The sequence below is a fragment of the Chelonia mydas genome, chromosome 1, assembly GCF_015237465.2.
Source record: "Chelonia mydas isolate rCheMyd1 chromosome 1, rCheMyd1.pri.v2, whole genome shotgun sequence".
NCBI lineage: Eukaryota > Metazoa > Chordata > Testudines > Cheloniidae > Chelonia > Chelonia mydas.
In genome coordinates, this window is record NC_057849.1 from 175,617,574 (window position 1) to 175,635,550 (window position 17,977).

Here is a 17,977-nt window from a genome sequence, read left to right on the forward strand (position 1 = left end):
GTAGATGTGATTATATCAAAGTTTGATGTTTAGCCAATTTTTCAGTTAAGAGCATTCTCTTCAAGATAATAAAAGCTGATAAAATGTCCATAAAATCTTGTAAAATGCCATTACAGAGGTCCCATAAATGTAAAATTGCTAGTATAGTTTTGGGATTTACACCCTGTGTTGTCCCTTTCACAGAAGCAAACCCGCACAAAACCACTGTAAATAACCTCTTGAAATCAGATAATATTCTGACAGCTCAGTTTCACTGACAAAAGGGACCTGGGCAGAAGCCAAGAGGCCCAGGTGCACTGTGTCATGCCAGTATTTAATGCAGTCGAATATCAGATGGATGCTAGTGAGAGAAAATACTCAGAATAAAGTCAGATAATAGCACGGACAACCACTCATTGCAAAATTACTTCTGCTCATCATGCTGTGAGCTTTGTATTAAATTTTTCTGTCAAGTGGTAAGACTCTCAGGGAGAAGTGGCTCAAAAACCCCTTCTTGTAACCCTGGATAAGGATCTATGATATTAGGCTTTCATATGATAATGGCAAATGATGCCCCTCTTTGAAAAATTTCTGACTAGTAATGAAACTCCTAATCAGATTGTTGTTGCTGAGAACCAGGAGGTGGGGAATGATGCCTCTGACACTCCTTCGTTCCCCTCCTCTTTTAGCGAATTTAGCAAACTTGACAAGATGGGTAAGTCTTCAAGAATTTATCTTACATGAATTTCCACAAAGCCCTTGAGTTGTTTATAAAAACTGGAAGGTGGTGGTTTAATAAAAGCTGGGCCACCTGAGGCATTTTCATTAAAGGCTTTCTCTAGACAACATCACAATGTTTGCATTATCCTCCTATACTCCCCAGAGAATACAAGCATTACCTTTTCAGCAGGAGTCGATATTGTGTGTGAAGGCATGAGAGAAGATGATTACATTTTGCCTTTTGGTGCACAAAGTAACTAACAATACTCGCATTCGGATTAAAATTCAGCTATTTTGTTGGTTACCATCTGAATGCTAAATTGCTTCTGTGAAAAAAAACCTGACACTTTGGAGGAGTTATTGTTCCATTATTTTAAAGAAAATTTTAATCCCAGGCACACATTATTTTCAACTACTGTACCTATATGTGCTACCTTTTCTCTTAAATAATGGCAGCAATTAGCCTATTAGGACATGACAGAAAACAGATGCAGTGGAGGCATCCATAAAGACTACCCAGTATGGAAATTTAAAATGATTAATTTGCTCAACATATTTAGCAATAGCAAACACAAATCACTGATTTTTTTTAAAACATAATGTTATCTGTGAGGAAAGCCTTTACACACTCAGCATATATCTAGAGCGGTTCATTGACACTTTCACCTGTTTCAATGGACTTACTTACCATCTGTGTAGACTTCTCTGCGCAGATGTCCTGGCTGGTGTTTTTGCTTTTTGGCAGGTCGGACCTTTTGTATTACAACAGCACTCATGTTGCTGTCAGTAGACACAGGGCTGGTGGGTCTAGGGCAGTGCGATACATGAAAATGTCTACGGCCTGAAAAAAATAATTACAGAACAGAACGTTGTTATTTTTCTCTCCAAAATAAGACATTATATTCCCTCTCTTTTTAAAATGAGAATCATGTGCAGCCATTCTAAAACTGAAGTTATTTAATTATAATATTACATTAACCTAAATCTTGTAATATCCTTATTGGTGATATGGTTTACAGCATATTTTTAACAAACAATTGAAGAGATACATTAATCTTCAAATCAATAAACAGGCGGACTTAGTTTCCCAGAAATTATACAACTTGTTTGTTTCTAGTAGGTGCCCTGCAGGAATCTGAACTCTGTGACCAAGCAGGAATAGAATATTTTATCAGCCCAATAGCAATGTCCATCAACAACAAAATGCATCACTTTCACAATGGGCTTCAGATCCTCTGGCATGGACAATGCACAGGTTCACTCAAAAATGTACTATGGCAGAACAATGAGCAGGACCTAGTTACAAATGCATACAGCACTACACTGCTTGAATCATTAACAATAAAGCACTGTTTGTGAAGTACACCAAATTGTTCCTAGATCCAAAATATGACAAATCCCTGTATGATGGGGTGTTCACCCCACACCAGCCTGGAAGGGGTTAAAAAGGCTGAGAAGGAATTTTGTGGCCTAATTAATCCCCTGCATGATGATGGTGCACAGCTGAGAAGAAAGAGGCAGGGCTAGGATAAAGCCAGGAAGCTAGCAACAGAAAGGAGCTGCAGGGAAGTAGTCTAAGGGGTGGAGCCAGAAGGTTGGTAAAGACTCAGAAAAAAGGCAGTAAGGTTCAGAACAGGACAGAACATTCAGGACCCAGGCTAGAGGGTGGGCCTAGTTCCTCTACCAGCTACTGGGGAAATGGCACTGGCTGGGCAGTGAATGGAAGGCTGCCTGAGCCTGTTCGTTAGCAGAGACTCTGATACGCTGGAAGGAGAGGACGTGTGTGATTTGGCTGGATGGCCAAACCACAGACACAGAGCAACTTGCCTCACGGAAAGCTAGGAAGAGAAGGCAGAGCACACGGTAAGAGGTGGAAAGGAGGTGTCAGACCTGAAATCAGCTAATCGCCAGAGCAACCAGGAGGTGACCGACCAGCAGTCCCTGTGACACCCTGATTTGCATTTCCTAATACTTCATTTGTACATGAGCAGTGTCACATCTCCAGTGTTTGTATTCAGGAAAATGCAAACACAAAACAAAATAAAACCCCCAATTCATAATACTCTTTTAAATGTTGCTAAGTTTAATTATTTTTACATCAGTAGTATGTAAAATTATCCATTCCAAATAGTTATACAAAAGGATGAAATTGGGGCCCCATTTAAGTCAACGCGAGTTTTACTACTGACTGCAGTGAGGCCAAGATTTCACTCAAATAACTAAACTACCTCCCCTTCTCTTTCTTCATGATGAACAGCCATGTTGAAACAAAGGAGTGCTAAAAGTCAGAATGGAAATTAGAAATGAGAAAGGAATCTTGCAGCTCTGTAGAGTGGGTGAAGACAAAACTACAGTAATAGAATCCCAGTGTTCTGGCTCTAGTGGCTATAAAGGGTTGGCAAGATAGTCACAGATCTCTTTGAACTGTGGCAGTCCCATTTATCAGCTGAAACATGACACTAACCTATTTGGTAAGCATGAACCTACTCAGATCACTGGTTATTCATATTCAGTTAATCCTGGTAGCTAATAGTGCTTGTGCTCCAATATGAAATATTTATTACATATTGAGTGTTTACCAGCGGAAAAGCCAAGTGTAGTTTCTTTGTAATCTAAGAGAAGTTTCTGAAATGACAGGTTATAAATTATGATGCCAAGCCAAGGGCAGTTTGTCTCAACTATGCTCCAAACAGAGACTGATGATGTTCCCCAGTATAGTAAATGGCAAATAATTATCTTAAAATGTGATTAAATGTATTCTTAAGCTTACAAAACCTAGAAAATAAAGTGTTAAAGCTGAAACACTATACTTTCCACATTCCAGTAGACATGGATAAACTAAAACTCTCATATGAAGAGAACAAAAAGATTGGGATCATGTACTTTACAGGGAGGACATGAAAAATATACAAAATAATGCATTTTAGAGAAAGGGCCAGCTGGAAACTTCTGTTCACCTGTCTCATAATATAAGAAAAAAAGGCATTCAATTAAACTAAAAGGTAGCAAAATTTCAAAATCAGTAAGAAGAAATAACAGTTTTATATAACCTTTAGGTGTCATTGAGGCTAAAAGCTTAACAAGAATAAAAAAGAAACTGGATGTTTATACGGATAACAAGAATATCCAGAGTTATAATAGCAAATTCTAAACAAACAAGAGTTTTTGAAAGGGTCTAAACCACCATGCTTCAGGGAATAAACCAATTGTAAGAACCTTCCCTCAGGACATGTTATCCCAAACTGCCTGCTTCTTCTGGACTTCTTATGCCTTCTCCTGAAGCATTTGGTACTGGCCACTGTAGGAGACAGGATACTGGACTAGTGCAATATGATAATTCCTGTGTCCTATACATATGATGTGCATAGGGGTGATTTTGCACAACAGAGAAATTTAAGATTAAACTTTCTATGTTTGATTTCATTGCTTAGATACACACTATACCGTTACATCTTTATACTGTAACATTTAAAAACAAAGACAAAAATGTTCAACCATTTTTAAGTTTGCAAATGGCTCCCAAACTGAGTTCATGTAACTGCATGTATTTTCAGTTCAGAGCACATTAGCATGCCTGAGTTACAACAGTCAAAGAATATGAATGTTGTTTTTATTCTTGTTTTTCTTCCCCTCTGACAGACCACTGTCCACACGAGCCTTTATCCTTATCACCAACCTGCCTCCCATTCCTCCACTTCTTCACCAAACTCTACGGCATATCTACACGCTCCCGTTTGAAGAGGACTACATTAATGCAAACTAGGAACCTTTTAGTTCATGCCCACACCATCCACATGGGGAAGTTACAGTGCAGCCGTTTGGTGTTCACTGCTATTCACACATATTGCAAACTGTGGAGCTGTATAGACAAGACCTAAGAGAACAATAATAATTTCAGCTATATTTGAATTTTAAATCAATTAGAGTTCCCCCCGCCCCATGATTTAGCACACAAGTTTCATTTTTACAGCCACATCTCCGACAATTGATTTGATGTAAAACAACGTTTAGTAGCAATTAAATGTAATATAGTGAATTGGACTGTTTAATTCGAAGTCCTCCTCACCCCGCAACCTGGAGATCTTAAGCAGCGTTAACTGCCTCCCATTTCACTTCAACAAATAATACATTACCTGCTGGAAGAGCCAGAGCATAGGAGATAATTATGTGGGCATGCAAGTCAATTTTCTGAGCGTGCTGAATTTGTACAAATTGGAACAGCAGACTGTGATTCATTGTTAAGTTATTTAAGAAATTTAGGGACAACCTTTGGATAAAAGACAGGGCATGGTGGCAGTTTTTCTTTTTTCATCCCCAACCAAGCACACCGTGCCTTTATAAGACCTCACCTCCTGCTGCATCCTGCACTTGACGTCTTGCTACTTTAAGACCAGCATATTCTGCTGCTGCAGCAACAGCTTGTGCAAAATCTGCATCAGTAAAAAACGATCCATCAGAAGAGCTAACACTGGACCGTCCACTTGAGATGTTGTCTTCTTCTGAGGCTGAGCCCCAACCATTAATCATGGATCCCGTTACAGAGCTTTCCAAATCCCCAACACTCGAGGCAGGTGTCTGTTCAAGGCCACGCAAAAGGAGCCTTCTGTTCTGCATCTTGGCAACCTCTATTTCTGCCTCATCCTCTTCCTCTTCTGGTGCATCAGTATCCATATCTGAGACCAGGGGTCCTGAAATGTACCCATAGGTGTGTGGTGGAGAAATAGGCCTTGGAGGGGGTGGAGGACTCACAGGCTGACGTCTGCATGTAAACACAATGTTAAAAATTGTTATTTCAGTTGCACAAACTAACCAGACCAAAACAAAATATCCTGGAAAAAACAGTGGAATATTTCTCTGACATGCCAACCAATTTGTTTTGCCATTTTAAATTCCCAGGATTTAGATTTGAAAGTAGCAGGATTTTACTTTTTTTCTATAATCAGAGATGACCGACAGCTATGAAACCAGAAATCAACCAAAAAAAGAAATCGGCCGTCTCTTATGGTACCTTTCACTCCAGTTTAATAAAAATGTGCTCGCTTATGTATAAATCTCCTTATCTTTCATAATTTAGCTCATGTTCAGTTAGGAAAGGGGGGGTGACAGTTTAGGACACAGCTTAAAGAATTACATTTGGAAGTGCACACCTGTGAAAGTGAGCAAAAGGTGTGATTGTATATTGCTTTTGAAGCTTGCTATTATCAGAGACAATAGGCATCTACACCCAAGCAGACTGCTCCATAAACATTATCCTTCTCAGAATTTTTTCCCCCACTTATTCCAAACATAGGTTTGAAACTGGTCTGGAAGGTAATGTTAAAGAGAATTATTCAATATCATTCATATCTAACTTTGGGGAGCATCCAAATATATCCATATTATTCTTGTTCCTAAATAATCAGTAACAGAGCTGCTAGATTCAAAAGTTAAAGGACTGTGTCTGGGCATTATGGGATCAATGTTTGGTTCATTTAATATTTTGATCTGCAGAACATTTATCTTAATGTTGCAGATATTGTCATTAGTTTGTCCCCTGTGCTTTTTAGTTGTCATTTACCCAAAAGGAAGATATGCCTGGGGAGGGAATGACCAGACTTTTGTCTTCTTTCATCACAAAGGATATCTGCTGTTTGCGCTTTTGACCATAATCTGGTTTGAAAAATTTCCCAATGTTTTCTATTTCTCATGGTTTCCAACTCATCAATTTTGCTTTATCATCACTTCAGCAAAATGGCTATCTTTACAAACTTGAAAAACGTTAATTTTCCTATTTTTGGCTGGCTTAGTTTTACCCACCCACTCCTAGAAATGGGCCAGGTCTTGCTTAAAAAAGTTATGTATCTAAACAAACATTTCCTTTTTTAAAAAAAAGCAAGTGCTCATCTTTCACAACAAAATGCAGAAATCCTTGAACTGAATAATCTACCATTTCCTTAAAAATATTGTACACACACTTCTACTGGTTGTCTTAACTATGGAAGGCCACAGAAGCAGTGACAATTAGAGATATTTTATCCAAATAATCATTTAATAGAAATGACAGAGCCATAGCTGAGTGAAAAGAAGCTTTATTTGCCTTTATATAGTGCCCCATCTTGGCTAAATTATATTGGTTTAATGTGGGATCCTGGCAAGATGTGTCCTTGTAGTATATTTGTCTACTAGTCTTCCTGTTCTCTGGATTTTGTTACCAAGAGACAGGCAACTATTTACAAAACATAGAGAGGGTTCTTGGAAAATCAGCTTGCTCACTAACCCATAAGGTAGGATCACTGAGGACATGGGCATATTCATGGACATATAGCAGCATTTCTTCCACTTTATACAGCCCCATACTAGATTACAGTGACTCTGGCTTTAACATTCAGTGTCTCCTATCTCACTGTGCTTTTTACATTCTTCCAGAGCAGAGCTTTCTATTTCAATCTGCTGTAACTATGGCAAGCTGACCGAACAGACAGCATTACTGAACACAATCATCATCGCAGAGAGCAATGTTCCAGCTGCCTGGTTCCTGGGGCCCACAACACGGAGCATGGCTGTAGAATCATTACAGACAGCATTAAAGACTGGAGAGGAGGGAAGAGGAGATGGCCCCCTCTGTTAAGTAACCTTTCCATCTTCCAAATGAACTGGAGTTCAGAGAGTAAATCTCTACCAACCTTACAGATACATTTCAGATAATAGCATTTTAGATATAATCTTCAGTACAAAGCTACATGCTCAACTTATTTCTCTGTCAGATACTTTTATTATTTGTAACAATGAATATTTTCAGTTAATCAAGAAATCTTAGTACTTAATACAGAAGTATGTGTCATTTGAAATAAGTGTTCTCAATTAGAAAGCCTTCTCATTCTTCATGTTCCAAGTGTAAACTTCCTTCCAGAATGTACTTCAAGTGCTGAGCACACAACAGCCAACTCCTCAACATAACATGTCATAACAATGCCAGTAGAGTGGAAAGAAAAGGAGTGCTTGTGGCACCTTAGAGACTAACCAATTTATCTGAGCATAAGCTTTCGTGAGCTACAGCTCACTTCATCGGATGCATGCAGGATTTTCTACTGCATGCATCCGATGAAGTGAGCTGTAGCTCACGAAAGCTTATGCTCAGATAAATTGGTTAGTCTCTAAGGTGCCACAAGTACTCCGTTTCTTTTTGCAGATACAGACTAAAACGGCTGCTACTCTGAAACCTGTCATCAAGCAAAGTAGAGTGGAAGATGCAGTCAGGCAAGCCTTGCTGATCATGCAAGAGAACTTATACAATACAGTGGCTTTATTTTAATAAAAGAAACGAACATATCAAATAGATAAGAGACAACACTGGAAAAGCTAAAGACACATAACCAAGATAGCCCAACTACACTTTGTTTCTTATTAGGGCTGAGTCACTAGCAGCTTTCCAAAGAATGGAGGCAATGGCATTTATCCGCTAGTGATGTTTATCTAACCCCCTTTAATAACAGCAAAAAGAGGTGTAGGATATTTCTTCCATCCCTTACATAGCAATTCCTTATACCCTAGCAGTTCAGTGGTGCATCCTTATAGCCACATTCAATCATATTTCCTTAAGTTTGGTGATATATCTGTGGTGGCCACCTTCCACTCCTTGTGCTGAGGGAAACATCCTAACTGCCAGGCTGTTGCCCACTGCATCCTCTTCTTTGCACACAGGCTGCTGGCTCGCTCAGTGCACCACACTATTCAAAACAGAGAAACTGAGGGTCTGGGAAGCGACACCCAAAGGAAGATTGAGTGGACACCCCCCCTTCTCCATCGGTGTACATGGAAGGGAAAGAAGGAATGAACGTCATGAGGAGAAAGAAAGAGGACAAGATACAGAACATGACAGAGGGTAAAAAATTACAGAATACTAGAGTAGAGAGGAAGAAATGGGAACACTGAGGAAACATGGGGGATAAAGTTAAAAGCAGATTTGAAGCCATTTTCAAAAAGCAAGGTTTAAAGTACCAGGCTTGGCTTTACAATAAAAAGGGGCAAACTTAAAAAAAAAAAAAAAAAAAAAAAGATACTCGACATTCTTTTTCTGGGAAACACACCTATAAAAAGCTACATTAACAAAATCAAATTCAAGCAATTAATTCAGCAAGATGACCCTTTAGAAAAATATTGCTTTGAAATAAGCCCAGGAATAAGAAATACGAAAAATTAAGAAGTGCTAAACTGATCTTTGGAACAATAAGCCTAGAAATTCTTGAAAATAATAAAAATTTTCAATAAAAATGACAGGAATATTAAAAGTCTAATGGTTTATCATAAATTCAATATATATAAGCTAATGTGGGGGGGTCTACAAAGACTATGTTCCTGGGACAAAAGTTCTATTATCGCAACAAAACAGCAAGCTAAACCATAGTCACATTTAGTCAAAATTCATGTTTTTTTTAATATATATATAGAGAGAGCAGAAGCTGCAAGGGTACAGTAAACTCAGAATGGAAGCAAAATGTCCCTGGAACAAATATAGATCTTTTTAATGTCCGTCTTTATTTAAAAAATGAGGGAAGGTGGGAACATGAAGGAAATTTCACAAGCAGTAATTTACTGCAGTAGGATTTATTAAAGGAGGAAAACCTATAGCTTATATAAATTATATATTTATATATATTCATACACATTGGTGACAAGTTAATTGCACCGTTACTGTGAAATAATGCAAGCTATTTTATGGTAATAATGCAGTAAATCTATTGGAAACAATGGAACTGTAATTATATGGTAAATTGTGTTAACGATACCACTTTAGTATCCTGATGACTGTGCATTTAACTTGTGTCAGCATTGTATGTAACACAAGATGATACACTGCATTTCCTTTCATGTTACAATATTAAAGCAACTTAATTACCTAGCTCTAAGAATATACATAGTCAAATCTTCCCAATTTGTAAATTAAATATTAGCAGAGTAAATATGTTGGGTGAAATCCTGGCCCTTTGAAGTCAATGGGAGTTTTGTCATTGACTTCAGTGGGAGTGGAATTTCATCTGTCATCTCTGCATATTTGCGGCAACATACCTCCGGTCAGGTTGGTGTTGAATGTGTCCTATTTCCTCTTGACAATCCTGTAACATGGGCTGTAGTTCTTCTTGGGGTGAGGGTGTTAGAGTGGCAGTAGACTGGTGGCTGTAGGAGACAGCTGCGGGAGAGGAAGCTGCTCCTCGGACTGGAGGAGTAGGACCTCGCTCATCATCATCTTCTTCCTCTAGCTCATCTTGCTGTAGATACATCCTTGCAGGTGGCACTGGACATGGAATTTCTTGGTCATAACTAAGAAATAGTTTTTAAAAAAAATGAGGACTGTAGCTTAAATTAAACTTGTTTGATGCAATAAAAATAAAGGGCTAGGGGAAAGATCCTGATCCCACTGAAGTCAAAAGGGCTTTGCCATTGACTTTAGTGTGGCCAGGATTTCATTTCCCAGTTGTCCCATGAGATCTGCAGGTGTCTAAATTAGCTGCTAGGTGACTAAAATGGGTACGAGGGCAAATCAAAGACTAGAAAAATAATATTTGGTGAATATATTATTCAGTGAATATTATTGTGTGTCAAATAATTTATTTGACAAAGAGTAGTCAAGTTATAGAGCTGGTTGGATGCTACTAAACATAATTAAATTGATAAATTATTTAACAAATGACTGCAATATTTGTTAAATAAAATATCAGATGAAAAATATTCCACCAGATGTATTAAACGCAGATTTAATAAACATGAAGATCTGGTCCACAGCATCTACTATACGTTATTCTAGCTCAAATGGTCAGAGATTTTCAAACTGTAAAAAATTGTGGAACTGCTTGCTTGCTGGATCTTATAATTACAGGCGAAGTGTCAAGAACGAGGCAAGGTCATTTCAAGAAAATAACAATTTAACCGCCGGAATATTTGTATTTTATTTTCATTCTTTTAAGAATATTGAGTATGTTTACTTAAATCCAAGGGATAAAATCCTCGCCCTATTATCGCAATGGCAAAACTCCCATTGACTTTATAAGGAGCCAGGATTTCCTCCCAGATCTCTAGCTGTCTACAAATATAGAACTGGTCTAATCTAATTGAAGATTACTGCGCTGTAGAATTTATTCAACAGGTTGTGTATTATACTGCTAAATATGGCTCCTCATTGAGTACAATGCAAGCCGCTTCATTCCCCCTTGGAAAAAAAGAAAAAACACGCTAAAATCCAAACAACACAGAGCATCAGTTTCAGAACTGGAATAACAGTTGGTAAAGATGCATTGACAGAGGCACAATCCTCTCAAAAGCCTTTTTTGTATTTTAATAATACTGTATGAAGCTCATGAACATCCAAAGTGGATTGAAGGAAAACTTCATTAGTACGTTACCAGAGCACAAATTAAATTAAATCAATTTGAGCTAGCTTGTCAGCAAAATGATAAAAGGATGATTTGTTCGGTTTTCTTACCTTTCATCCACAGAAAGACTGTAATCTTCACTATTGCTGTGGGGAGGAGGGTGTGCGGGGGGAGGTGGAAGTAGATCTGCCCAGTTCATGCCAGCCTGTTTGGGTACCTTAGGGGTGCGGGCACCCTTTTTGTGTCCTTGACTCCCTAAGAATGAATAAATAATATATTTTTAAAAATGCTTTTAATTATCTCTTTTCACCTAGTTACATCTCCCATGGGTGTGTGTGTGTGTGGGGGGGGGGGGGGGGGGAGGCCGTAGGAATCAGGATTCATTCCAGCTCGTATTGAAGTCAATGTGGATTTTACCATTGACCTGACTGGGAGCAAGTTCTGGTCCTTCCTCTCTGCATACATAACCTCATAATTACAGTTGCATTGTAAAACCAATTATTCCACATTTTGCTGCAGTTAATTTTAACCAGAAACTTTAATACAACAAGGACAAAACACACTGTATTCATAACTTAATAAATAGCTAAAATGCAATAAAACCATAAATGAATTTTACAAGCAATATCATTAAGAATGATCCTCCAACAGCTATTAATTACATTATAGATTATGATCTAAACCAAATGAGCTGTAGACATATTTTCCAAAGTGCCTTTCTGTTATTTAATTGCTGGAACCTAAAATACAATAGGATACAGATATGATCTATTAAAGTTCCACTGTTGCATTAAGTCACTGAATATATTCAATTTGTATATGTCCACTGAAATGGTTTAGGCACAATGAAATTACTAATTTTAGTATGAATGGCAGGTGGAGTTGAAAATAATTGCTGGGAGAACTAAAATAACTAAAAAAAAAAAAAACCCTGATGAAGTATGGTGTGAATGTTTTCAGACACTGTTAATGAAAAATTATGGCTTATAGTAGAACGATGTAGCTTTAACAATCCAGCTTTACTCATCAGTTATTCAGGTGCTGAATTTTGACTAGAATACTATCTGTAATCAAAACTAACTCTACATTTTCTGTGTGTTAATTTGTATACTTTGTCATTTTTATTGTTAACTCTTTGAAAACAATTAGTAGTTTCATTTTTTTTTAAATAATAGAAATTTTAAAATGATTCTTCTTCATATTAACTTCCTTAGGAGAAGCAGAGTTTTTCTTTTAATATCTAGCATAGTTTATCCTGTCCACATAATGAAGGATGTTGAAGTTATTGTGTAATTGTGCCACTGTCTCCTACATTGTGTTCCTATGGACAATATTTCAGCTCATTATTGCTCCACATTGACTGCTATGTACCAGTATATTTTAGCTGTTCACTATTGTTTTACTGGTACATCAGTACCATATTGTGTCAAGCAAGACCCTAATTGTCCCAAGGAGACCATAATCTGCATTTTGTTCTTTATCCTCCAATGTATATATACTAGATAAAGCACAATTAATGTATTGCTCTGGTCACCTGTTTCATTCCTGCTGGAGTCCTTGGTGTAGGGCTATAATTTGTCATTGTTATGAATAAACATATTAAGTGTTAGCACAGTAAATAATATGCCCCCCTACTCTTAATTCACATGGGTTCATATCCCCTGAGAGGTATTGCTTTGTGTTTCAAGTCTGAATACTGTAGAACTGGGATTCAGCAGATCCTGCTGCTCTAGAATTGGGCAAGCTGCCCACGCCCAGAAGGTTCTTTCAGGGAATCCTGGAGGTTTAAGAGGCTTGCTATTATTTGAGGTATATCATTATACCCCAAATAAACAGTTGAGAATACCAGGCAGACCTACCCGAAGACAGAAAATACAGGGCCTCATTTACACTAAAACACATTTACATTGCCAGAGTAGTGTTAGGTTAGGATAGTTAGATTAAGATCAAACATAGGTTAGGAAAAAGGCAATTGGGCCATCCTAGGCGAAAGCAAAAGTTAAGGAAGAACAAGGTTTCTTTGCAAGGAAATCTTTTGCAAAGGGCTCTTGGATACTCTGCATATGAAAGGCACTGTGAGAAACAAAATTCTTTAATTCTCTACTGTCTAAATCTGAGTTATCAGTAAGATTAGTTTTCATAAATATTCACTGAGTCGGTGTAAATAAAAACAGAGGAATTTTTTCAGTTCTTTCAACAAAATTGTATGGTATCAGAGTTAAAAAATTACAGATGCAAAATTTACTGAAACTAGTTTTGTTAGGTATAAAACAAATGTTCTGGTGTTTTCAGTAAGTGCACTATACAATAATAAAGTAGGGTTTTTTGGTTGGTGCCTAGGGATGGGAAGGGAGTCTGGGTGCCTTTCCAGAAAGGGAAGTATGCGGGTTTATATCCAGCTTTCTTTGAAATTTCTGAGAAAGACTTTTGTATAGAATTGGCTATTGGGAGGCCAAGATGTCAAACAGTGGAGGACCCAATTAGGAAATCCAAAGTATACTGCAGTATATGGCTTTCACAATTCTAGATGGCATTAATCAACTAGCTGATGCTTTATTTTAAGTAGTAAAGAGGAGGCAACCATAGATTATGGAAGTTAATTCTGACCCAATAGAGTTGCTGTTGTATTTCCTCCAATGGGAGATCTGGATGCACAGCAGTTCTGCAAATCAGGCCATTAGTACTGAATATGTAAACAGTTTAATCAAATATGGTAATAATAATAGAACCATATTTTATTTTAGCAGACTGTAGCTTGATATGAATATACTCACCAGATGTACTACTGCCCCGATCTGAACTGTTGTAGGACCCTCCTGTATTCTGGTCATATGACTGGTTGTATGGAATAGTTGGAGCATTATTGTCATTTACTCTGTAATCTGTAGGTTTAATAATACAGTTAATATTCCCTTCACATAAACTATTTCCTGTATATTCCTGCTTCATAACACACAATAAGACCCACTGAACATGTTATGAGGAAGCATGGGTGGGGGAGAAATCTTTTAACCCTCCCCATATTTGTTTTGCTCCTGTCTTTTCCTTTAATTTCTATTACCCACAGGTCTCCAGAGTTTTAGGGCAACTCAGTAGCTACACCAAGAAAAGGTCCATGGTCATTAAGGATATGTCTGCACTGCAACTGGACACCTGTACCTGGCCTTTGCAAGCTGACTTGGGCTTGTGGGGCTTGTGCTAAGGGACTGTTTAATTGCAGTATTGATGTTTGTGCTCAAGCCAGTGGGCTCTAGGACCCTGTGAGGCGGGAAGATGCCAGAGCTCAGGCTGCAGCCCCTTAGCCCAAGCCCTGTGAGCCCAAATCAGCTGGCATGGGCCAGCTGCAGTTGTCCAACTGCAGTGTAGACATACACTTAGGGTGAAATTCAACCCTAGGCACAGTGCCTATGCCCTACTCAAGTCCCAAAGCACACCGAGGCTTATGCCATATTTCCGCATGGAAGTGAGTTTAACCCTACAAGAGCCAAATTCCACTGAAGTCAGTTTACACCAGCAGAGAACTTGGTCCAATGTCTCTATAGTATCCAGGAAGACTGCCAGATAGTGCTGACACAGTTTTTACTATTAACAGCTACAACAACTGGCCTATCCAATTCTAAAGGTTTGGATGAACATTTAATTACAGGGATTTTATTTTTAAATGCTAGATTTGGCAATCACAGCTACAAAAATTTCTCAGGGATAAAATGTTCATCAGACAATATAATGTTTTCTTGCTTAAGAAGTGTGTATAATTTACAGAAGACTAGCAAGGAGATGAGTTGCTCTTCACAGACCAAATAAAATAAAGACATAAACAGAACCATTGGACATAAAGTACTGACAATGAAGCACAGCATGGAACTCATCAAAATGGTTATTTCTCATTATAAAAGCTATAGGTAAAATTGTCAGCGAGATGATTTTGACTTAGGAAATAAGAAATCCAAGATCAGACTATTGACTCATAAAAACCCCCACACAGAGTAGCTAAGAATCCAGTCCCCATCTGCTGCAGACATGCTTTTGATAATGTAAGCATGGGGAGAAAAATAGGAGCAAAATGATAAATCCCACACCAGAATGTATTCTGTAGTCTAGCTGCATTCCACACTTCATGATGAAGCCCTGCATTCCATGTCTGTTTACACAGAGGATAAACAATAAATCAACACTGAAATATGTATATGTATATATGACTGTCAGCAGACAATGCTTTAATGGGGTCTTTTCATAGCACAATATGCTAGAAAATGTGAAGCTGTAATATATACCATCTGAAAAAGACAATGTCTTCTTGGTAGTAAAATCCAAACATTTTAATTCTGAAACTGAAATGTAATACATAAGGTCACCACAGAGAAGTGAGCGCATACGCATAATTACAAAAAGATAAAACTCCTCACACGACAGCTTGGAGCCAGAAAAAAACTGAATTTTTCCTTTGACTTGGTTATGTCAAAAGGCGGTATCACATTTTATACGGCCCTCTCAACTACTCTGTGGGTAAGTAGGTCAGGTAGGAAACAGATGAAATCAACCTTCTGTAATGAAATGTGTCTTTTTGCTAGACATCTTTTCAATATCACTATGTGATCATACAAGTTACAACGATCTGTTCAAAAAGTTCATAGTTAGAATGGATCCAGTTCCTAGGGGCACTGCTTTGCAAATCAGGTTATTAAAGCAGGTTGCACGGTAACCAGAAGATTAGCAAGAAATCACATACCTATTTCTTCCAAGTGCCCACACATCACATTGGAGTAACGTGCCCCTAAGGCCACAAAAGTACATTCTGATGTTTCAAGTTTACACCAAAATCAATTTATTTTTAGCTTCTGAACCCACAAACTGCAGTCAGAACAAAGGAAATTTAGTATCCATAATTTTTTTCCATAGCATTCCCTCTGAATATGTGAGTTGGAGGCTTGCTAGGTATAAAGCTAAAATTAATTGGATTGGTCCATTTCTGTCCCCAGTGTACAACACAATATAATTTTACACAGCTTGATGTGCAAAAATTCCATTTGTTTACATGAAGATGTAGATTTAATTAGCCTGCCTCCATCCACAACTGATAAAGGATGTTGATCTATTTAAAATTTAAGGTAGAGTATAATGTGACTACCATGCATTGGTCTTATGAATAAAAGATATTTTATTCTTTGTCCTAACCAATTAAGCACCTACTATTAAATTTAAATTAATCACAAAGCCACATGAAAATATATTTTATTTAATTCTCTTTAAAGTTGCAGCTAGTTATTTGTGATAATAAATTCAATCTTTGAAGGTTATTGTAGTGCTAATTAACTCTTTGACACTGGTTACTGGGAATTTCTAAATCTACAAAGGAAAAAGCCTAGAAGCACCACAGAGGTTTACGTTTACTAGTCCTGACAAGCTTTGGACTCCCAGCACCAGAAGGCTGACGATCATCTGATGAATAAACAAGAGTAAAAAAGCCAAAAGCTCTTCACCTTTGTTTAATTTGTTTTGCTCCATAATGTTGTACTGTACGGGTGCAACCTCTTGTTTTTGCTGAACAGAGGGTTTCCAGTGTTTCTCATTTGTATCCCCACTGCTGCTGTTAACATTATTGCTGATGCTTGACTGGATGAGCTGAGTGGTTGCATAAGGAGTGGGCTGCCCAGGTTGGTTGACAAATCTTCCATCCTTTAGATTTGGGCTATTGAAGGTTTTCATCTCATTGATTTTGTTGCTCAAGTCCACATCACCATAAACAGTTGACTCAGGCAGCATCAGGTTTGTTTGCTTGCTTTCCAGCTGGTTGTTGTAATTTGCTATACAATCAGCTAAACCACAGGGGGAAGGAAAAAGAAAAGGTCATTCTGTTCAGTTACTCGCTATATCTTCATGTGCAATAAGCTTTACAAATATTTTTGTGCACAACTATATGACCTGATTCTGTGAAGCAGAAATGGGGTTGTAATAATATAACTTATAAATAAATAAATCTATTGAACTTTATTTACTTTTTAGGTTACCGTACAAAAACATGGGTTCAGAAAATTTTGTTAGTTCTCACCTATTTCTCCATGTTATACAATTCTCCAGATCCAAAGTAAACTCCTCTGTTTGGCTTCTCTATAAATTCAGTTTTGCTAAATTTGTCCCTACAATAATGTTTATATCTTTTCTGTTGCTCTTAGGTTGGCAATATAACCGTATTAATTTTTGGGCAATATTCTCAAAACAATTTTGGCATCTTAATAATTAAAAACACAATTGAGCATACTTAGGACAATGTGTGTGTTTAAATAAAAACACTTAAGAGTTGGAGCAAAAATACAAAACAACTGTCTCATGTCCACATTCAACACACAACATTTTAAACCCTGTCAGGCTTCAGAAAAAGAAAAAGAGGTCTTTATGGATTCTTCTGTGCATGTTTTTTTTAAAAACAATGGCCATACAGAGATAGAAATAATTAATGAAGAGATACAGTACAGTGTGAAAGGGGTCTCAGAACCTGTTTAAGAAGACTTCAATAGAATACTGGATTCTAGCACAACAACATGTGGTGAGCTTCAAAGAAAAAGATAGGAAAGCGTTCTTGGAAGGGTTGCAGAACATGCTAATCATAATTACTTTGGGTCTTATTAATCATACATACTATTGCCTCTGGCACTTTATTCAGTATAAATAAAAGTGAATTCACCCTCCTAGTAGTTACCTTGCCATGAAGTTAGCACTCAGGGACTGTCTCCCAGTTACCAGGCTTGTGCTGACATTCTAACCACAATTCTAGAACTCAGCTCTGGTATTAAATGCTGGGTCAGCATACTTGTCCTTCAGGAACCCCATGTGCTTCCCTGTGACTAGCATAGACATTACTTTCATAGCATTTGTTTCCCCTCTATATCCAATCCACCAGAAGGGTGTTGAGTGCTAGTGACAGAGTTAGCAGA

At 37.7% G+C, this 17,977-nt stretch overlaps 1 protein-coding gene across 9 annotated transcripts in view; it reads right to left on the minus strand.

The window, feature by feature from the left end:
* Positions 1-17,977, minus strand: part of ROBO1 (roundabout guidance receptor 1) — a 1,017,416-nt gene that overhangs the window by 15,511 nt on the left and 983,928 nt on the right. For all 9 annotated transcript variants that reach the window (XM_037906016.2, XM_037906009.2, XM_043538384.1 and 6 more), the window contains 6 exons: positions 16,526-16,861; positions 13,820-13,927; positions 11,156-11,300; positions 9,745-9,996; positions 5,049-5,458; positions 1,388-1,540 (listed from right to left, as the gene is read on the minus strand). In XM_037906016.2, the coding sequence (XP_037761944.1) occupies positions 1,388-1,540; positions 5,049-5,458; positions 9,745-9,996; positions 11,156-11,300; positions 13,820-13,927; positions 16,526-16,861 (1,404 nt within the window). The remainder of the gene's footprint in view (positions 1-1,387; positions 1,541-5,048; positions 5,459-9,744; positions 9,997-11,155; positions 11,301-13,819; positions 13,928-16,525; positions 16,862-17,977) is intronic.